Source organism: Garra rufa, chromosome 6 (assembly GCF_049309525.1).
Source record: "Garra rufa chromosome 6, GarRuf1.0, whole genome shotgun sequence".
Taxonomy (NCBI): Eukaryota; Metazoa; Chordata; class Actinopteri; order Cypriniformes; family Cyprinidae; genus Garra; species Garra rufa.
In genome coordinates, this window is record NC_133366.1 from 6,164,629 (window position 1) to 6,186,534 (window position 21,906).

General features: G+C 36.0%; 2 protein-coding genes across 3 annotated transcripts; one reads left to right on the plus strand and one right to left on the minus strand.

The window, feature by feature from the left end:
• The first annotated feature begins 410 nt into the window (after positions 1–410).
• On the plus strand, positions 411–19,808 carry LOC141337324 (NXPE family member 3-like). Of its 2 annotated transcripts, XR_012355741.1 has the most exons (9): positions 411–563; positions 662–723; positions 8,055–8,408; positions 9,755–10,167; positions 10,258–10,328; positions 14,356–14,559; positions 15,161–15,504; positions 16,231–17,111; positions 17,863–19,808. XR_012355741.1 is itself a non-coding variant. In XM_073843118.1 (8 exons), the coding sequence occupies exons 1-8, from the start codon at positions 527–529 to the stop codon at positions 16,426–16,428; spliced, it is 1,683 nt and encodes a 560-aa protein (XP_073699219.1). In that variant the 5' UTR covers positions 411–526; the 3' UTR covers positions 16,429–19,808. The 2 variants fall into 2 exon arrangements, 1 of the variants encoding a protein (XP_073699219.1); XM_073843118.1 differs by having other exon boundaries at positions 16,231–19,808.
• LOC141336780 (B-cell receptor CD22-like) lies at positions 19,113–21,670 on the minus strand. Its single transcript, XM_073842506.1, has 5 exons — positions 21,628–21,670; positions 21,165–21,512; positions 20,812–21,066; positions 20,342–20,599; positions 19,113–19,117 (listed from the first exon to the last, which is right to left on the minus strand). The coding sequence occupies exons 1-5, from the start codon at positions 21,668–21,670 to the stop codon at positions 19,113–19,115; spliced, it is 909 nt and encodes a 302-aa protein (XP_073698607.1).
• Between the last annotated feature and the right edge of the window lie 236 nt (positions 21,671–21,906).

Genomic DNA, 21,906 nt, shown 5'->3' on the forward strand with positions numbered 1-21,906 from the left:
AAGAAAGAGATGGTTCTTTCAAGAACCTTTGACTGAATGGTTCTTTGTGGGACCAAAATGGTTCTTCTATGGCATCGCTGTGAAGAACCTTTTAAAGCACCTTTATTTTTACCATATTTTCCATTTAGATATTAATAGTGCCAAATAAAGTACAATGGTATGTCTGTTGAAAAAGTACCGCACCAGTGACAGCAGTAATAATTAATTCACAGCACTAGCCGTTTACAACATTTTTTTATCAGTGTCTTTCTTGTGGCATATTTTCCTTGCTATAAAAGAATAATTATGTTTACACTCCTTTTACACTCCTGCTCTTGTGTTCCTGCTTTTTTTTTTCAGTTGTATTTTAGTTCCGTGAGCAAGAAGGAAGAATCTTCACTAACCCACATTCATTGAAGGCAGAAATCGAAATCGTGTTTGTTCAACTGCATGCAAATCCTTTGTGGGAACACCTTGTTTTCAGAGCCGTACGTCCATGTTGTTCACTCACAAGCTGACGTGAAACAGGAGAACAACAGACTTAACCATGGTCATGCCATCCACACAGAAATCAAATGCACCAGGTAATCAGAGTTTATGGATATTATTACAATTGTCATATTATGGGTTAATGGTTTCATGTTTTGAAGGATTTGGAAATTGATCATTCATGTATTATCAGTCTGCAGGTTACGACAATGTGTATTACTACAGGCATGTTTTCTTTGGACCTCATTCTGTTTGGTAAGTTTGTAAGATATTTTAAAGCAGAGGTTAATGTAATGATGAAACAAATTATATTTCTATCTACCTAACTAAAGTTGTGTGGCATTAAATTAGCCAACAAAATGCAGAATTTGAATGCGAGTACGCATCTGTGTAATTGGTAATTGTATTTTTCCTTTCTAAGTAAAATCAATAGGTTTTAGCAGGAATCAATGTATTTGTATGTTGATATTTATACTTGAGTTTCACATATGGGTAGTTATTTCAGGGTTAAATATTATAATATCACATGTTTATTTCCGTTTGGCACACAGGCTTGTCCTGACCGCTCACAGTCTCCATAAACTTCAGACTTCACTGAATGAGTGCTGGGTGTGTCATACAGACAGAGCACAATTATTTTGACTAAAGTTAGTTTAGATTTTTTCTTGTTAGACATTAAATTTAAATGTTTAAATGTGTTTTACGAGAGCAATAACAATACACTCTTATAAAGGATGTGTTAAAAAAGAACACCCCATTAGACAATCTCACTTTCCTGTTTGGTTTGTTTTTGGGTTGGGTTGGGCTGGGTCTGCTAGACTCTCCAACAACACCTACTCTACCTCTTAACATTTCATCTGTGCACTTGTTTTTGCTTTAAATCATATTTAGCAATTTTTATTTTTGATTTAAAATTATAAGCAAGCCGTTTTTTAGAATGTAATTTTTATATTTAAAAATGTTCTGCACACAATGTATAGCATTGCCGACAATAAAGCAAGCTACATAAGCAACCACAACTTTGAAAACACGCCCAAACAAGCCCAATATTATTATATTATTGTTTATGATCAATAAATGAGCCCTGGAACCACTTTCAAGAGCAAAAACAGAAGTTATTCTATAAAAATCATCAAACAAATCATCACACACTATACGATCACCTGCGAGCAGAATAGTCATGGAGATGGAAAAGGAGAATAAAACAAGACAAGAAAACTAAGAGGAGCTTTAATATAGCCACATGTTTATAATAATAATAATAAAAAACTCAAACCATGTATCTACTATATGTCACGGTGAGCTGGGGGTGAGGAGCCATCGGAAAACACAAGGAGTACGAAACAAACACGTATTTAATGAAAAACAAACAGAAATCCAGGAATGCAAAAACCATGACGTAACTTCAAGACCGGAGTAGGTAAATGGGGAACAAACAAATATTTAAGGAGTGGCAAAAGGGGTCCTAAACAAGGACAGGTGATACAAATCATGATAATGAGGGGGAAGTCCAAATATGGGCAAAGGGGGAAACTCAAAACTGAACCAAACTGAACAATAGGGGGAGACACAGGAAGAAACCAAAACATAGGAACCACAGGGGGAAAAACAGTCCATGAACCTGACACTATAAGTATTACTTCTAATGATTAATACATTATAAAAATATTTTACAAATGAAATTAGGTCCTTTTACTCCCCTGCACTGTTCACCTCCTACCATGTTTCCTCCATTTCTGTACATCTCTGTTGGTGGTCTTGTTTGTTTATTTACATCTACTAACATTAATATGCAGCTTAAATATGATTTTACTCCAATAAGGAGGAGGGGCTATGTGCAATGAAAAATAAAGCCAAACCTACAGCACATTAATTGTTGCACTGATTGGCTTTTACTTGCAAGCAGACAGTGTCAACAATATATTGCAGAAAATTAATAAAAAAAAAAAAAAAAAAACATTGAACATAAATTTAAAGAAACAAAGTTGCTTGTCAAGTTTTTAAAATAAGCCCCCCAAAAACCTGCGACCTGCGTTTTTTTAATGCGACTTTGCAAAAAGGAATCCCAAAATTGAGTAAAATACTGTGGCAAATGTGACAGTAGATATGTGCAAGTAGGACCCAGGTGTGGGGGTTACATTGGTGCCGTGACCCGGATGGTAGGGTTGTGGTGGTGAGAAAGTTTTCCCATCAGGTAAATCGATGTGTGACAACAATGATTTCCTCGCTTTCCATCACTTTTAAACAGCGTACTTTTAATTTCAAAATTTTAGACAATTTAGCGTAAAGCAATTGTTAGTTTTTACTTTGTCTGAATTTTTCCTCTCTTACTTTTAAAAGTACCATCCGCTTTTTAATTTCACTTTTATATTAGCGTCAATTCAGCATCAATTCATTGAATTGGCCTACAACGTCAAACTTTAGCCTATACAAATCATATAACCTTTATTAACAAAACAAATAAAAATACACCATGCAATATGCTACGCCTTATAAAAAATAACAAATAACTTACACAAAGTTCAAGGTACCCTATACAAAACTGAAAAAAGTAGGCTAACATGGACTCAAATAAATAAGAAAAGTAGATGGCAAAATGAATTAGAAAGCTCGGAGAGACACGGCATACACATTGAAGTCAAATAAAATAAATAAATTACAAGTTTAAATAAAAGTAAAAATCAGCAAACACTGTGGAACCAATTAAATGAGAAACGAATGTTTAAAAAAAAAAAAACTACCTATCTTAGATAAACGGCAAAAGTCAAGTTTGGATATTTTTCAAAATACAAAATATTGCCAAACAGGCACTTTTGCATTTTGTTTCGAAACTTTCGAATCACACCTCTCACTTCTTGTCAGACTGTATTGAGCAGCCATGTTCAGTTTTTAATTGTACTTTCTGTTCTCTCACTGAACTAAATTATTTTTATTACTATAAAAAATCAAAACGATGGTAGCAGGCGGTGCTGCAGTGGGCAAGTGATAAAACCAGTGTTGCGGCTTCACACCAGATAGCAGGTGCTGTGCAGGTAAACCTCACTCCCCTGATCTCAAGAGGCGCACTAGCGACTGACGCTAGTGGCTACAGTTTTAGGCTTCCTTGTTAGTGCGCCCACCTCCCATGCCGGAGACCTCGGTTCGAGACCTGCTCGGAGTGGGTGCGAGTAGGACCCGGGTGTAGGGGTTACATTTACAAATTACAGACATGGCCAATTTGCATGGGATTGAGGTCACAGACAAGCACCACAATTATTACAAATGACTGGAGGTAATACTAATCCTGTGTGAATATGCTAGTTGAAACATGTTAAATAGTTTGCATGCACAGCACACTTGGCTCATGAATTGTGCTTCACACATAAATTACTCATTTATTTGCGTTCTCTTTAATTGTCTGATGCCTGTGTTGGATATTGTGTTTGCTATTTTCGGAGTGGAGCAATGAAGGGAGGGGTTGTGTAAAGGTCTTTTGTTTGGCTTTCAATTTCTATTATCACTGCTCCTGTAAGCAGGTATAGCAGTTATGTTAACAATAAAAAAGTCAGCTTTAAATATTCTCATAATTAGTGGTGGGGAAGTGGATGGAATGTTTGACACAATTATATACAAACAACTTGCTCGTTTTGACTTCTTGTGTAAAGAAAACTCTTGGTAACACTTTAGTACAGGGACCGATTCTCACACTGTTAAAAATTGCTGTAAAAAAACGGCCAAATTTTGACAGTAACATGCTGTTTTCCATTAAAACAGTGCATTCTGGGTATTATTTGTCAATATCGAAAAGTAGCCTGCTGCTATGTATCGTGAATTAACAGCGTTCAAAATCGACACTCAGAGACTGTGTTTCAAATCCAACTCTACACCCTCATTCCCGATTCCCTACATGAGTTTACTAATATAGTCCACCTTACAGAGATAATGAAAACTAATGAGTGACTTCAGACACTGACGACCAGCAGCTGTTAATGAGCAGAATCACTGATTGACAGAGAAACAAGACAAACACAAGAACTATAGAACTGACTTCAGCCACAGCCTTAGATGAAATCAACTGAAAATTTAAACAACTCAACACACAGCTTTACCAACTTCACGCATTTCTAACCGGACAGATTGTATTTCTGTCAGATGTCTATAGAAGATCTTATTGAGAATGAACAGATGTTTAGATGATGATGTGTTTTTTTTTTTTTTTGACGATACCATTGTGGAGATCAGTGTTTGATTTAATTTAATTGGGCTCCTGACTCTTGATATTTAAACATAGATATTTTTGCTGTAAATGGGTTTTTATGATGCATTAGTTGCAGTAATGCTGGTCAGTTGATGCTGGCTATTTTTAGTTGAGCATGAACATGATCTATATGTTGTTGTTTTTTCCACCAAGTGTGTTACAGCACACAGAAAAAACCCCAGTGTTAGTTTAACACTCAGAGTGTGGACACATATAGACACTGAAGGTGTTGAAGTTAACGAGATAATTAGGTGATTAACAAAGTGATGATTGATCATTATTGAAGACACCTGATGTTAATCAGCAGAATCACCAAAGGAGAAAACCAAAAGTTTTAAGCAACCATTATAGCGGTCAATGTTTGCATTAGTTAGGCTCTTGACCCTTAGATCTTCAATATTAGGGCGTTTGGCTGCTGTATTTGAGTTAAAACAGCCAGACATAAGCTCATGTCATCAGGTGATGATTATGTTTTAACATATTCATTGTTTGACATGAATCACCAAATGTATAATCTATTAGCTTTGTTTTTGTTTTTTTGCTTATTGTAATAGCCTTTACAAGATATAGAAGATCCAGCACTTCCTATACTTTTTGAATATATTTTTTTTACAACCTGTTTAAAAAAAAGTCTTTCACATCGGCACACATAGATATCAAGAACCAGCCCATTAACCTCAACAATGGTGACAAATGGGATATTCAGATAAACAGATCAACTCTGAACTCTCATAATTTATTCATGCCGCAATGCATGATGGGAGTTATGGATGAGTTCTGATTGGTTACAACATGCTTTTTGATGGTCACCGTTGTTGTGGTTCTCACGCTGATTCTTCATGTCTGTGTGTCTAAAATTAAACAAGCTCTTATTTTCATCATCTGTCTGATTATGCCAAAATTGATTTCTCTTTTGTTCAACGTTTCTTGTCTGTAAGGAAATACTATGTCAAATACTCAAGGCACTATATGATGATTATGTCAAGCACAGTCAATGCCACCTGATGACTTTTACTCTTGGCTTGTCTGGCTGTTATAACTCAGCAATTGCAATCAAACAAGACCTAATATTGAAGATGTAAGGGTCAAGAGCCTAACTAATGCAAACATCAACCTCTATAATGGTTGCTTAAAAATGTTGTTTTTCTCCTTTGGTGATTCTGCTTATTAGCATCAGGTGTCTTCAATAATGATCAATCATCACTTTGTTAATCACCTAATTATCTCATTAACTTCAACACTGCTTCAGTGTCTATATGTGTCCTCACTTAGAGTGTTAAATTAAGATTGGGGATTTTGCTGTGCAGCAGATTTTTTGGCAACGTGGCAATCAAGAAAAAAAAAAGATTCAATAGATATTTTTTAAAACTACTGTAGCATTTATACTCAAATGGAGACATGAAGAATCAGCACATGAATCTCAACAATGGTGACAATTAGAAAGCTTCATGCTGCAATGCATGCTGGGTATCAGCACAAAACCTCATCATTGTTGAGATATCAACATTGTTCATACGTGATGCTTGATGTGTGTATCTAAACTATACCAAAGATGTTGTTTTTTTTAAATGAGTGGTGTTTTCATAACTGAATGCTCAGTTGTTGTTTTTTTTTAAATCTAGCATCAATATTCAATGAAAGAAAAGACACTGGATAAAACCTGTGTCATTACCAAACCATAGACAACTCTAGATTTTTTCTTTTCTTTTCTTGTCTTTCTTTTTTTTTTTTTTTTTACCATAACCAGCATTTTGCAAACACACATAATTACAACAACAAAAAAATAGCTTTAAAATGTCAAGGTTCAAGAGCCCAGCTAAAGTAAACACTGATCTCCACCGTGGTAGTGAAAAAAACAAAACAAAAAAAACAACAACGTCTAAACCTCTTCAACTCTCTTCTGTAGACGTCTGACAGAAATAAATTCAGTGTGGTAATAAGTGAAGCTGGTAATGCAGTTTTAGGAGTTTAATCAGATCTTGAGAGATTTAATGTCTTCTTTTATTTCAGTTGATTTCATCTAAGGCTGTGGCTGAAGTCGTGTTTATCTTCAGCGATTTTGTTTGTTAACAGCTGGTGTTCATCACTAATGCTCAATCAGAACGTGATCAATCATATAATTATCTCATTAACTCAAACACTCTGTAGTGTTGACACATTATAAGTGTTCATTTAAAACTGAGGATTTTGCTGTGGGTTTTAAAGGGTTAAAGATGCACAATGAAAAAAAAAACTGCATGAAATGTAATTTAACAGTAATAAACTGTAATTAATTTACGGCAACACACTGTAGAAAAACAGTAACATGCTGGCAACCAGAGCTGCCAGTAGATTACTGTTAATTCAAGAAAAAACAGTAATATACTGTAAAACACAACAGTCAGATTTACTAAGCAAATCAAGTTATTTTCTCTAAAATATTAGTGAATGTTCATAGAAATACAATTATGCAAAGTCGTTAACTGGTAAGGAGAGTAAATATTTAATTGTGCCTAACTGGTGTGTTTTTGTACAAGAGAGATCTGTTAGTTTAATTTAGTTTTGTGGGTGACCATTGTGCTGGAGAGTAGAGCTTGTGCTTCAGGCAATGATGAGCCGCAAGCACTGAGGTTTTGCTGCTTTATTTAAAGACAGTAATTATGGAATTGCTGATATAGTGATATCTCTTTACTAAGCACTTTGTTACACAAATTTGTGCTTTTGTTAGTTAATGACAATCTATAAAGATTTGAGTAAAAGTCGGTTGCTTTCTTATTACACTTTAAGTGTTTGTGGGTTTATATTAAGAAATATTTCTTCTTAGTGGACTCAAATTAAAAAAGTTCACTGTACTAACGCCATATAAACAATCGTTTTTTTTTTTTTTTTAAGCCATTGGTTTCCAAAATAAAATGAGTTACCACATGGTATAATAACGGTAACATACTGTAAAAATGAAGAGCTGTAAATTAACGGTAGAGAGCTATAAAATAACAGTATAATGCTGGCAACCACAGCTGCCAGTAGATTACTGTTATTTTACAGTGCGATTTTTTAGAGTGCACTATTAACAAGCTGCTTATTTGCATGCCTTTTATTAACATATTGGCTGTCTATAAGTACTTATAAAGCATTTATTATACACAATCATATTCTAGATATCTATTCCTAACCAATACCTAAACTTAACAACTACCTTACTAACTATTATTATGCAGCAAATTAGGAGTTTATTGAGGCTTTATTAATGGTTTGTTAATAGTGAGAATTATAGTTTGTGAATGATTAAGTGTATCTACAAAAAACATTAACCATTTGCATGTAGAAATTAATGGAATTTAGTGTGAATGATATTCTGGTCTTGTCTCAGGCTCTATGGGCAGTGAATGGTGGGACCCACATCAAACAAATCCAGCCCCCCAGACCGAAACCAGTTCCTCGAAATAGCAATTCATCCATAATATCTGCGTCTGACATGGGAATCAGTGATGAGGAGTGGGGAAGACTACAGAAGGCTCTGGACTGGCCTATTCCAGATCAAATCACTCATCTGACTCAGAGCACAAGTCCAGTCCACTCATCTTTCTCTATTGTGGGACTCAAAGAGAGTTACAAAGTGGGAGAAAAGATCTCTGTTACTATCACAGCCAGAGACTACAACAAAAACCAGAAAAGATATGGAGGAGATTTTTTCAAAGCAAAACTTTTCAATTCAGGGCTAAAGGTGTGTTTATATATATATATATATATATATATATATATATATATATATATATAAACAATATACAGACATTTTTCATGTTATATTCAAGGCCGTAACCAGGGTTTGAAAATTAGTGAGGTCCGAAGTAAGGTGTAAAGAATTGTGCTATAATAACACCCACAAATGCACTAATAAGGTCTGTTACCATGGTAAATTTGCACGTGTAATTGAAGAGTGTGCGCAAAGAGCACGATATGATTGACAGGACTGGAAAGTTTGTTTTTTCTTTAGCTGAGGGAAATTTTATTTTATAACAAGTTATAAAAATAACATTAGAATAATGACACTGACATAAAACTTGACAACATCTCATTTGACCGTAGATACTGAATGAGGAAAAAGCGTTTTTCTCAGGTACTGATAGAAGAGTCAACCGCTTTCACGCACGTCTTTCAAAATAATAGTCTAGAGTCAGAAAAAAACAGAATTAACTTACGTTTATTGTTTCTTTGACTGCACACTCCGCGACCCACTCAAAACGTTTTTGCGACTCACCAGTTGAGAAACACTGCTTAATTAATGTTTTTTGATGACTTAAAGTTAACTAAAGAGCATGAGACGTCTTCCTGCTGGCCAGTAACGTTAACGTTATTTGGAATAGTAGCCTATTTTATTCTGTAACAAACAGATTTGTTTTATGCTATTGTTTTTGATAGTGTTATACATTTATTTCAGATATTAACGATGATCACTGCGTTTGTCTTACCGATTGTGGTATCTTCCTGTCAGCAATTAAGTTACAGGTTGTCTATAAACTTTTAATGAATGTAAAATGTTGCCAGATATTGCTACGAAAAACAAGCAATTACAAAAAGAAAGAAAAAGATATCTGAAATAAGGTCAAAGCTTGTGTTTTGTAAATCAGATGTATCACTAACACGAACGTTCAACTTTCCACTTTATAAACGTCCCAAAGTGTCACACTAAATTGGAAAAACGAGTCAAAAAACAGGTATAATTGGTGGATCTGGCAACAAACGGAGACTGAACCCGCGCTCTCAAGCCCCGTTCACTGCGCTAGCTTCTCACAGCAACATGAATTGCAAACACTCATGTGATATGAGGTGGTTTAAACTGCTAAATAATCATTCAGAGAGCTTGACATTTTATTTTTGAATATAAAAAAAATGACCGAGGTCCGGACCTCGGTGACCTCATAGCTGGCTACGGCCATGGTTATATTAAACATGGAATAATTGTTGATTTTTTAAAAAAAGTTACACATTATGTTTAAGTTTAAATGCTGTTTACCAACAGACTTCTGCTGTTTTCTGCACTAAACGTATTCTTTTCTGTTGTTCTTGAAGGCGAGTGTGTTCGGGGAGGTTGTGGATCATCGTAATGGGACTTACTCTGTTGCTTTCCTTCTGCCCTGGGAAGGTCAGGCACAAGTTTTTGTACGTCTTGAGCACTCCAGTGAGGTTGTGCAGATTATTAAAAAATACTGGGATTCCTCATTTCCACGCACCCACTTTAATGGCTACTTTGGATCAGGGCCCAGTAAAACCAGGATCCGTGAAGTAGTAGAATGTAATCTTAAGTGGGGTCCAGATGGAAGTTGGAAGAAAGGCGACTGCTGCTGTGAGTATAAGGATATAAAAACAGGAACGGAGTGGCAGTGTTTGAAACCGAAGAAACTTTCCTGTGACAAACTGGTCCATCACTCAGGCGGACGTTTGGAAAACCCATTAAATCATTTTGAACAGCAGCTTTTTTCAAAGTAATGATTCAAAATCAATTTTAGAATAATTGTATAATTGTAAAACAAACAAACAAAAAGTGTACAAAATGTTTTCTCTTCTCTCCACAGAAAATTAACAAATATTGCTATTAGTGGAGACAAAAAAATCATAAATGTCCTTCCCGACACTGCAGCCATCGGTATGTTTACATAATGATATCTGTACATTTTGGTCATCTCATTTCCTGTTTGGAAAATAAATAAATAATGTATATTATTTTAAAAGAAATACATTTTTATTATGGAAAATATCTCAGGTTACGCATGTAACCATGGTTCCCTGAGAATGAAACGAGACACTGCGTTCTCTAGCGGTCACTATGGGGAACGCCTTCAGCATGACTGGTGTCTGAAACAAATGTCTAAACACGACAATAACCAGTGACAGACTATTAGGTCACTACCAGCACAACCACAGTATAAAAGAACACCAGGAGAACACATCATCCGTGGTTGCATGCATAACCTGAGACATTCCCCTTTGAGGGAATTCAAACTGCATCCTCTAGCGTTCGCTGTGGTAAACAAAATACCTACACTGCCATGCTGAGGGGAGTGCATGCCAAGCCCAAGGATGAGCAATAAGTACTAACTCTACCATGTATCAAGTATATTATCAAGTATAACTGTACGCAGTTCCGGTTCAAGCTCCGCCTACTTCCAGTTTTATCCGAATACACATACAAATACGAATAATTTTGTGATTATTACAGATACAAATACAGATACAAATTCTGGCTTTGCTGAACACCCCTAGTATTTAGTTACCATTTGTAGTACAATTGAATGCACTAGTGTATGAAAGATGGGTTCAAGTGTACTACAAGAGGTAACCAAATACATTTTTATACAGAGATAGCAACAAGTGCAAGGGAAATGAAAAGTGGAATGCCTTCCACTGTACTCAAGACGGACACCTCCCAAAGGATCTTTCTTAGGGATGCACCGAAATGAAAATTCTTGGCCGAAACTGAAAACCGAAAAAGAGGAAACCAAGGCCGAAAACCGAAACACCGAAAGAATTATGCCAATAGAGTACATCAATTATATTAATTTAAACAATTATTATCAATCAAGTATTATATTACTTAAATAACATATACATATATTTTACTGCCTTTGTTTAAATTGTTTAATTGTTTAAACATTTATAACACATTATCTTGTGGATCCATCAGTTCACATTTACAACTCTACGTGTTTCTCTTCCAGCAGGAGGACTGAATTCGATTTTGAGCGCGATTTGGCGTAGCTTGTCAGTGATTTACGTCTCTGTGTATTCATTGTCGCTCCAGCGGATCGAACGTGATGGAGATTTACTACTAATCAAAGTACCGGCTTCATTGACTAAATGCGCATCATAATCGCATTCGATTTATCGTGCAGGCCTAACACACCCCCTCTTGAAATGTCGGCATTACAAGTTTTGCAAATCGCTATCCGTGGGTCTTTCTCAGATATACTGAAATACGTCCACACCGCAGACATGTTGCTTCAGACAAGCATGTGCAGGCCGCGGTTTCTGTTTGCCTCAACATAGTGTTTCGGCCGTGTTGTTTTGGTGATAAAAATCTTTCGGCCGAAAACCGAAAATGCTCTTCTGGGCCATTTTCGGCCGAAAATTTTTGGTGGCCGAATATTCGGTGCATCCCTAATCTTTCTCTCCAGAGCCTTTAAGCTGACAGTCATATCCAGTCACTGCCCAGTCTAAGCTGGAAACATTGTAATAGTATCACTGAAAATACGTGTCTAGAGTGGAACCCAACGTGAGAACCATGGTCTAAGCCACATTGAAAGCATGTGAACCTTATCATATATTGAATTTAGAAAGTGCACAGAATGCTCAGCGTGTGCATTTATCAGAAACATAGATTTTAGAAACCACTCAGTGCAACTATGGAGGACATGAAGAGGCCTAGTGACTTGGTATGCCGGTCAGCTGGGAAACATTTGTTCTGGTATCACTAAGGATACATATCTGGAGAGGGACCCAAGGTGAGAACCGGGATCTGACCAACTCAGAAAAAAAAGGGTATGATGTTGGCCCTTACCAATATGGATTTTACAAAGTGCACAGGATGCTCAGCGTGTGCACTTAACCAAAGACATGGATTTTATAAAGCACTTAGTGCCATTATAGAATTCATGAAGAGGCCTAGCTACCTGATATAATTCTATCATGGAGCTCTGGGAAGTGGAGCATTCGACTTTTTGAGTAAGAGGACGACTGACATACTCGACCTTGTGCACAACACAACTCCTGAAAGCCTAACAGGAGCTCTGGGAGTGGAGTCCTTGCCCCTCAATTCAAGAGGAGAACTCACATGTTCCTCCTGGCAGTGGCAAGCTCATAGAGAGCCTTCACTGTAGTAAGCGGAGCAATGCCAAGCTCAAAGGGGCAGCCTAGACTGCACATTAGGGCTGCATGATAAATCGAATGCGATTATGAGGCGCGTTTAGTCAGTGAAGCCGGTACTTTGATTAGTAGTAAATCTCCATCACATGTGTTCCGCTGGAGCGGTAATTAATACACAGAGACATAAATCAATGACAAGCTACGCTCAAAATCGATTTGGTGTAGCTTGTCAGTGATTTACGCCTCTGAACACTCCAATGAACGCAGCTGAACGCACGTGATGGAGATTTACTACTAATCAAAGTACCGGCTTCATTGACTAAATGCGCCTCATAATCGCATTCGATTTATCATGCAGCCCTACTGCACATGGAGCTTTAGGAGTTCTTAGTTCTCAGAGAGGGAACTCACATGCTCCATCTGGGAGTGGCAGGCTTACAGATAACCTTCCCACAGTGAGGGGAGCATTGCCAAAACCATAAGGCAGCCCATCAAGGAGGCAAACAGGAAGGCCTAACAACCTGGTATGACTGCACATGTAGCCCCGGGAGCAGAGCCCTTGACTCTCAGACTGAGACGAGCGCTCACATCTCACTCTGGAAGCAACGGCCTCAAAGAAAACCCTCCAGCATTAAGGGGAGCACTGCCAAGCTCAACCATATGGGCAGTGTTATTATACAGAGCCCTAAGAGTAGAGTACTTGAATCTCACATGCTCAAACTGGGACCAACAGGCTCATATACAACCCCCGTAGTAAGGTGATCACTGCCAAACTAAACCAGAAAAGGCAGTCTACAGCTAACTACAGCTCTGTGTAGAAAATGCTGCTCCTTCTGAAGGCATGTGAAAATACCACATTTAATAATGTTTTTAAACCACAAACTCACCTATGTCACACCCATGGACTTTGTTTTTCTCCCTATGTGCTCCCTACGTGACCTAGTCTTTCCCTTGTGAATGCTGCTCCATTTGTAAGCATGCATGTGATGGAGATTTACTACAAATTACAGAACCAGCTTTACTGACAAGATGCGCTTGACAATTGTATGTGATTTATCATGCAGCCCTACTGCACATGGAGCTTTAGGAGTTCTTAGTTCTCAGAGAGGGAACTCACATGCTCCATCTGGGAGTGGCAGGCTTACAGATAACCTTCCCACAGTGAGGGGAGCATTGCCAAAACCATAAGGCAGCCCATCAAAGAGGCAAACAGGAAGGCCTAACAACCTGGTATGACTGCACATGTAGCCCCGGGAGCGGAGCCCTTGACTCTCAGACCGAGACGAGCGCTCACATCTCACTCTGGAAGCAACGACCTCAAAGAAAACCCTCCAGCATTAAGGGGAGCACTGCCAAGCTCAACCATATGGGCAGTGTTATTATACAGAGCCCTAAGAGCAGAGTACTTGAATCTCACATGCTCAAACGGGGACCAACAGGCTCATATACAACCCCCGTAGTAAGGTGATCACTGCCAAACTAAACCAGAAAAGGCAGTCTACAGCTAACTACAGCTCTGTGTAGAAAATGCTGCTCCTTCTGAAGGCATGTGAAAATACCACATTTAATAATGTTTTTAAACCACAAACTCACCTATGTCACACCCATGGACTTTGTTTTTCTCCCTATGTGCTCCCTACGTGACCTAGTTTTTCCCTTGTGAATGCTGCTCCATTTGTAAGCATGCATGCGATGGAGATTTACTACTAATACAGAACCAGCTTTACTGACAAGATGCGCTTGACAATTGTATGTGATTTATCATGCAGCCCTACTATGAAATATTTAATGTGCATGTTTCTTTGCTTTAGGGACAGTGGAGAAATGCAGGCCTGGCTTGCCGACACCGGTTCCTGCTGGATTTTATTTGAAAGATGTCTGGAAGTCTTTTGTATGCAACACTCGACAGTTCAGTCCTGCACAAATGGCAAATTGTCTTAAAAACAAGATTGTCTACTTCTTGGGAGACTCCACCACAAGGCAGTGGTTTGAGTTCTTTGAACTAAATGTGCCGGGCAAGTATGACTCAGTTTTCAATATAATATAATATAATATAATTAATATAATTAATATAATATAATATAATATAATAATATAATATAATATAATATAATATAATATAATATAATATAATATAATATAATATAATAAATATAATATAATATAATATAATATAATATAATATTATAATATAATAATATAATATAATATAATATAATATAATATAATATAATATAATATAATATATAAATTAAACAAGGCAAGATAATGAGGCCCCACAATGGATATGGGCACTTAATGTAAATATGAATATATTGGCATTAGATGAAAACACCAAAAAACTGGTGCACTTTTCAGGCAAACTTGCAAAATGTTGTTACAAAAATGGTTTATAAAGGTGAAGTTGGTTCAAAAAAAAGCTCATGTAGATCTTGTTCACAGACGCTACTTTAATATTTTGATCTAATGCAATGACATTGAGACTTGAATATAAATCAGTGCAGGGAGAGTTCACCCAAAAATGAGAATTGGTCTTCAAAATGGAATCTTGGTGTTCCAAAGCTGTATAACTTTCTAAAGATATGATTATAATGTTAGTTATTGTATCTTTATTAGGTTTAAAAAGAATGGACCTCCACACGCATCCTGGAGGTGGCCCCCTGATGGCTGTGGAGTTAAAAAACAATACCATTATTCACTGGAGGGTACACGGTGTTCCTTTGCGATTTGCTAGAATTATGCCTATTACTGACCTGCATTACATCAGCAATGAAATTGATGAAATCGCCGGTGGGCCTCATGCAGTCATTGCCTTTACATTCTGTGCTCACATGGTTTTTCACCCGATAACATTTTACGTGTTTCAAGTGGCCAAAATCCGCCAGTCTGTTGTTGCACTGCTGAGCCGTGCTCCAGATACGACCGTCGTCATCAAGTCTGGAAACACTGCAGGACGAAAGGTACACTTGCTCACTTTCCAATCCTACTTTGTTTTCAACAAGAGAATATGGTACTTGTAATGGTATCGGTGGTACATGAAAGTGTACTGTGTTGAGGAAATGTACTTTTCAAAGTAATGCATTAGAATAAAATGTTACTCCATAAAAAGTAACAAATTGAGTTACTTAGTTATTTTTTATGAAAAGTAATGCATTAAGTTACTTTTGCGTTACTTTTGTCATCTGGGCTGAGCATTTTTATTTGTTTTTAATAATAACAACACAAAATACGGTTATATTTGACAACCTTTTACTTTAAAGGGAAATTAACAAGTTTCAGGCTGAAGGAAGTGCCTATGCACCTCACTCCCAATTTATCTCAACATGGGAGGTGAATAAATGAGGAAAAAAGTAACTTGTGTGACGTCTTTGAAAAAGTATTCTGTTGTAAATTTAAAAGTAATGCATTACTTTACAAGTTACTAGTAATCAGAAAAATCTGATTACATGACGTTACCCCCAACACAGCAAGTATAGAAACACATGAGGCTTAAAGATGTATGCTTTGGTGAAGCTGTAGATCACGGTGCTTGCACACAGATAAAACGGATCATGTTTTGGGCAATTCCTTTATTTACACTAAATAGTTAACTTTCATTTATTTCCATGGTAGGAGGGGTATGTTATTGTTTGTGCAAGCACACTTGGCAATAAAGCTTTCTAATTATAATCTGTGTTTTTTTACAGAGTATTTATCAAAGTGATTGGCAAGCATTGCAGTTGAACACAGTGATGCGGGAGATGTTCAAAGATGTTGATGGAGTCATCTATATAGATGTCTGGCAGATGACTACCTGTCACTATCTACCTGAATTCATTCACCCAGGACCTGTTATCATTGCTAATGAAGTAGACATGTTGCTCTCGTATGTCTGTCCTAGCTGAGGCCTTGTCAAGTCGTTTTGTTTCCATATAGCAAATAGGAAACTAACCATGTTAGGGAAAGTCTAACTGTCTGAATGTGTGGCATCCTACTATATTATTTGACTTTATTAACCACTATCAGTTAAAAAATGAAAGTATACAGCATAAAGCATACAGATTTTTGTTTACTTCAATTTTTGGACTAATATTCTAAATAAGTTATAGGCTACAATGATAAATGAAATGACATAGACCTACATGCATATTTAATTATATGTCGTATCACATGCTTAGACTTATGTCACTTAAAATAAGTTTCCATCCATGCATGGATATAGCTATTACAGTCAAGCCCGAAATTATTGATACCCCTGGCAAATTCTGACTTAAAGTTACTTTGGACATGCCACTTTTTGTTCAAATGTAAATAAAAGCTGAGAAATATTTTTTCCCACAATGATGCCTGCGGTCAAAAAAAAAAAAAAAAAAAAAAAAACTTGCTGGTTGAATAAAAGTAACTTTAAATCAGAATTTGCCAGGGGTGTGAATAATTTTAGGCTTGACTGTACATTTCTAGTCAAATCTATTTTTTCCTGACCTTTTGACATATAAGTTGTTAATGCAATTTGTTAATGCAAACAGAAGTTCAAAGACAAAATTTTAAAGATGGCTACACACACACGTTTTTCTAACGAATAAGGTCTGTAAACCCTAATGCTGTAACTAATTAATTGAATTGAGTCGTGTTAACTTAAATAATTACAATTAGTTTATATTAATTAATCTTTATGAGTATTTAGAACTTTTTTCTTATTTATGAGTTTGTAAAAATTAAACCTTTCAAGTAAACTGAAACATTTTGCTGGTTTAATTTAGACAAAATGCAGGAATGCAGGAATGCATCATGAAATCAGAGTAATATGATTTCAAAGGAAGACAAATAATAAGTAGATTGCTTTTAGAAAGTGATCTACCTTCTAATTAAATCTTTAGATATATTATTTTTATATATTAACTGTATTTTACATGCTTACCAGTGATCCTTAACTATTTTATTGTTTTATATAAACACCTTGAGAAATGATTAACTGGGCTGATACAGTTTTATACTTTCAAAATTTGCGACGATATGCTCAGGTCACACACAGGCTTTAACATTCAGCACATGAATCACAACAATGGTAACAATTCAAGCAAAGCAATTGCATCATTTATTCATGCCGCAATGCACTCTGGGAGTCAGTCAGTAATTAAGTAAAATGCTATCAAAATGGATAAGCAGGGTAACTTGGGTATTTTAAGTAAGAAGAAAGTATTTTGCATGAGTACAACAAACTCAAAACTAGATGTTTCTGCTTACTTAAAATTGGAAATTCCATAACTCAAACAATTTGATGTAACTGATTACCTCAAATTTTTTGAGTTTTGTCAACTTATTTGGGATTACAGTGGTAGGTTTGTGAGGAAAAATGGGGACTGACATTAAAACGTAGACAGTTCACATGACTGTTGTGGCAAAAAGTGTTTAAAAATGCACCCACAATTGATTTTGAGAACAACACTGCCAGAGCGATCAGTTGAAATATTCTTAAAAAAAAACAATCAAACGGCTTTAAAAAACTTTAAATACTACTTGCTAATCGTATCGTTTTATGATGTTATCTTTTTCTGAGATTTAAAATCACACATCTACTTTTATTCAAAGCTGCAGTCTGTAACTTATTTTTGTTAAAAAATAATCCAAAATCAATGTCTGAGCAAGTACATAACCTGACAGTGTTCAAACTCCTTACTACACACTACATACACATAGTCACGCAATGCTGATGTTGTTACATTAACAATTTGAGAACAAAGTATAACAAAAATAATGATTTGCATGGTTTGATGTGATACAAGTGTCTATTAGATTTAATCACCATTGGTAGCATGATTTATTATTATGCTTCCCCCCATCAGTTTGTCAGAACAAAAGTGGCAGACATGTTACTTACTTCACAATATCCAGTGAAAATTCTTATCTGGGTTACTTCCAAGATGAAGAATCTGTGTTTCCTGAGCACAATATCCACATCCATGCGATGACTGACCATCACACATAAACTCAAAACATTAGATTCATCCGCGCCATGCCGATGCACAACCCACGTAAAGCCACTATCATTCCGCAAAGAACTGCAATTGCAGGTTTCAAACAGAGATGGCGACAAAGAGGCAAAACTTACGGACTACAGCTTTATTAAAAAATAATAATAATAAAATCATCCTGCATTGTTACATGGTCACCAGCAGATAGGGCAAACGCCATCCTCACTTGGACAGACACAACATGTATGATGTTTTAATATAAATTGTTGCATTATAGAGCTATATTTTCTGCCCTGAGACATAGCCAATTAAACTAAAGGCTGACAAAACTTAACACACATAAATGAAGTAAACAAACAATATTATACAAAATGTAAATTAAAAAAACAACAACACTTTTTTCACAAGTTTTTAACTTCTCCCCATCTTGTCCTCTTATATTAATCTAGTTTTTTTTTTTTTTTTTTGTTTGTTGTCAAGGTCATTTTTTGTTATTATTTATTACTATCTACTGAATGAATAAATGTAAATAATGACGCTCCTGTCATTCATGGCTCCACTCACACAGACTGTAAAATATTTTCCCTGTGCATCTCAAATACTACGGCCCCTTCTTGTCAAGCTGAAAAAAAGATAATTAATACACTGATTATTAACGCACTTTCAATTTCTGATTGGTATTTTATGACTTCACTGTACATTGAATGTAGTAGTAGAGTGATGCTAACAGTCTCTGCAAAGTTAACCAAACTGCAGTATTCTGGTATGACCTTAGTATAAGTGAAACACACATTACACTCCTCACAGATTCTGTGGCTGTGATTGTGGTGTTGCAAGATTTCCAGAATTACATTTTATGCATTCTATGTTGTGTTTATAAAGTGCATTTTTAAGGCAAGACAACGCAGGGGAATAGGACTTAATAAATACATAAACAAGCAAGCAAACCAGGTTCAGAATTCTTGTTTCATTTTCTTGACATATTAAAGACAGAGAGAATTTTGGATATTCCTTTTTAGAACTGTATCAGAATATACTGTCAGAAACAAGTAGGGATAAAAAAAATCCCCCTCAGAATATTAGAACTAATAATAATAATAATAAAAATAAATCTCTGTAAAATCCAGACAATAACCATAACAATAACTTACCGTTACATTTTCATATATAGATTCAGCTGACTTTACATCAGAAGCTTGTAATCTGTTGTGATGAGGTGTGGGCTGATTCATCTTTGCCATGAAAGAAAGAAAACCAGTATTTGAATTACTAGTCTGTTTACCTGATCAATAAACTACTGATAACCAAACTAATTTTTCTCACCTGAAACTCCTGTGTGTCCTTTCTCTTTTTCACCATACTTTGCCTTAAAAATTAATGAAAATGTTTTATAACAGAGTACAGAAATAATGTGTGCTTATCAAACAATCTTGGATATAAATTGGTCTATGATATTTCAGTACTTCTAACCATTGGACAATAATTTAATTTAATGTAATTTTATTTGAAAGATGAAAAAAAAAATAGATTAAATGTTTTCCTTTTTAATGGAAAGTTATAACTTCATTTATGTACCAGCAAACAAATACTACACACATCTTACCAAATCAGTGCCATCATGATAATAACTGCAGCTCCACAAACCACTGCAATAGATATGTACAATATCATCGGACATCCTACAGCTGAGACAAAAGAATAAAATATCATTAAAAAAAATTATTTTCCAAGGGCCATGACACAATTTTTTTTTTTTTTTTTTTTTTTTTTGCTACTAATATTTACTGAAATGTATAATATGTATGCTGGATTGTTCTACATGTCTTATGCTTTATAATAAACTCACACATGATGTTTAAAGTCACAGCATCAGAGTATTTCTCTCCATGTTCATTGATGGACTTGCACTTGTATTCTCCACTGTGATCAGAGCTGATCTTTGAGATGTTGTAGATTCTTCCAGATCCTACAAACGTTCCTCCTTTAAACCAGGTGTAGTTCAGAGCAGGTGGGTTTGAGTCACTGCTGCAGATCAGAGTCACTGAAATACCTTCCACTATTTCACAACATGGACTCACTGCTACAAATGTGTGCTGTGGAGGATCTAGAAGTAAATTGATGTTTTGTTTTAGTTAATCCATGTCATCATACAGTCTAAATCTGAAATACAGTATGTATTCAAACTTTGGACAGTCATACATAAAACAAAATAACCAGGTGTAAGTGTGGCAGATGCTTGTACTTGGTGCAAATAGGCCCTCAGAATCAATATTAATTAAAAATATATTTTTTAATTATGACTGAATTCATACTCACACATAACACTGAGATCAGCAGAGGGCGATGTGTAAGTGTAATTGTGTCCATGTAGAGCACAGCTATATCTGCCTGCATCCTCTCTTCTGACTGACTGCAGCAGGAGTTGATTGTTTGTGTCTCTTCTCTCAGTTAATGGCTGTGAGTTTCTGTACCAGATGAATGTTGCTCTGTCAGTCAGAGTGCAGCTGCTTTTACATGTCAGACGGACTGAATCTCCCTCTGTCACTCTCTCAGGAGACTCCACCTGAAGATCTGAACACAACACACACATTATATCTAGTGCTGCTGTCATACACTCATTATTATTCAACATAATGCACAGAAGAAGAGTCAAACCTCATGAAAGTCACCTGTGACAGTAAGACTCACTCCTGGATGACCAAACCATGTGCCACCAGTCTTATTAGTAGTGAATCTGAAATAGTACATGTGTGAATCTTTCTGTGTCACATGACTCAGTCTGATGGTGCAGTTCTGCTGTTTGTCTCCCAAATACTGAAGCCTCTGACTGTATTCAGTGTCATTAGACAGATCTGGAGGCTCTTTACCCATTTCTACAGGTTTTTTGGTCCAGAACAATTTCTTGATCTGATGTTCAGTAGGGTATGTATAATTGCAGCTCATTATCACTGATGAGTTCTTTAGTGCACAGATGTGTGAATGACTGTAACTCACACCCCAACCAGCACTAGAAACCCCTGAAACACAGAATTCATACTGAACAAATTAGCAGAAGCTTGTGCACAAAGGATGATGGAAAAAAGCTTATATGCAGAATCTCTTAAGAGACTCTGAAATGTTCAAACAACTTACTGTGAATCATGAGCAGAAAGATCAGAGGAAGAGAAGGAGCCATTCCCACTGACACCTACTGTATAACAGATATAGCTCATTTTTATTGTTGAAGTTTGTTTGTTTGTTTGATCTCTTTGTATTGTATTGAATCTAATCTGTAATTTTTATAAGGGCAGTTCCTAGTAAACATAAATAATTGTACAAACTTTCCTGTTACTCCTATAATTCTCTTACTGTCATAAATTTATCGCTGTTGCAGTGGCGTGCACATTGAACATCATGATATTACTAATCCTG

Bases quoted from the DNA above. Each gene is read 5' to 3' on its own strand.
- LOC141336780 (XM_073842506.1), bottom strand. From the start codon at position 21,670: ATGGCTCCTTCTCTTCCTCTGATCTTTCTGCTCATGATTCACA. The intron at 21,513-21,627 runs GTAAGTTGTTTG...TCTGTGTTTCAG, and splicing joins CTTTCTGCTCATGATTCACA to GGGTTTCTAGTGCTGGTTGG. The intron at 20,600-20,811 runs GTGAGTATGAAT...ATTTACTTCTAG, and splicing joins TGCTGATCTCAGTGTTATGT to ATCCTCCACAGCACACATTT.
- LOC141337324 (XM_073843118.1), top strand. From the start codon at position 527: ATGGTCATGCCATCCACACAGAAATCAAATGCACCAG. The intron at 564-661 runs GTAATCAGAGTT...ATGTATTATCAG, and splicing joins ACAGAAATCAAATGCACCAG to TCTGCAGGTTACGACAATGT. The intron at 8,409-9,754 runs GTGTGTTTATAT...TTGTTCTTGAAG, and splicing joins TTTTCAATTCAGGGCTAAAG to GCGAGTGTGTTCGGGGAGGT.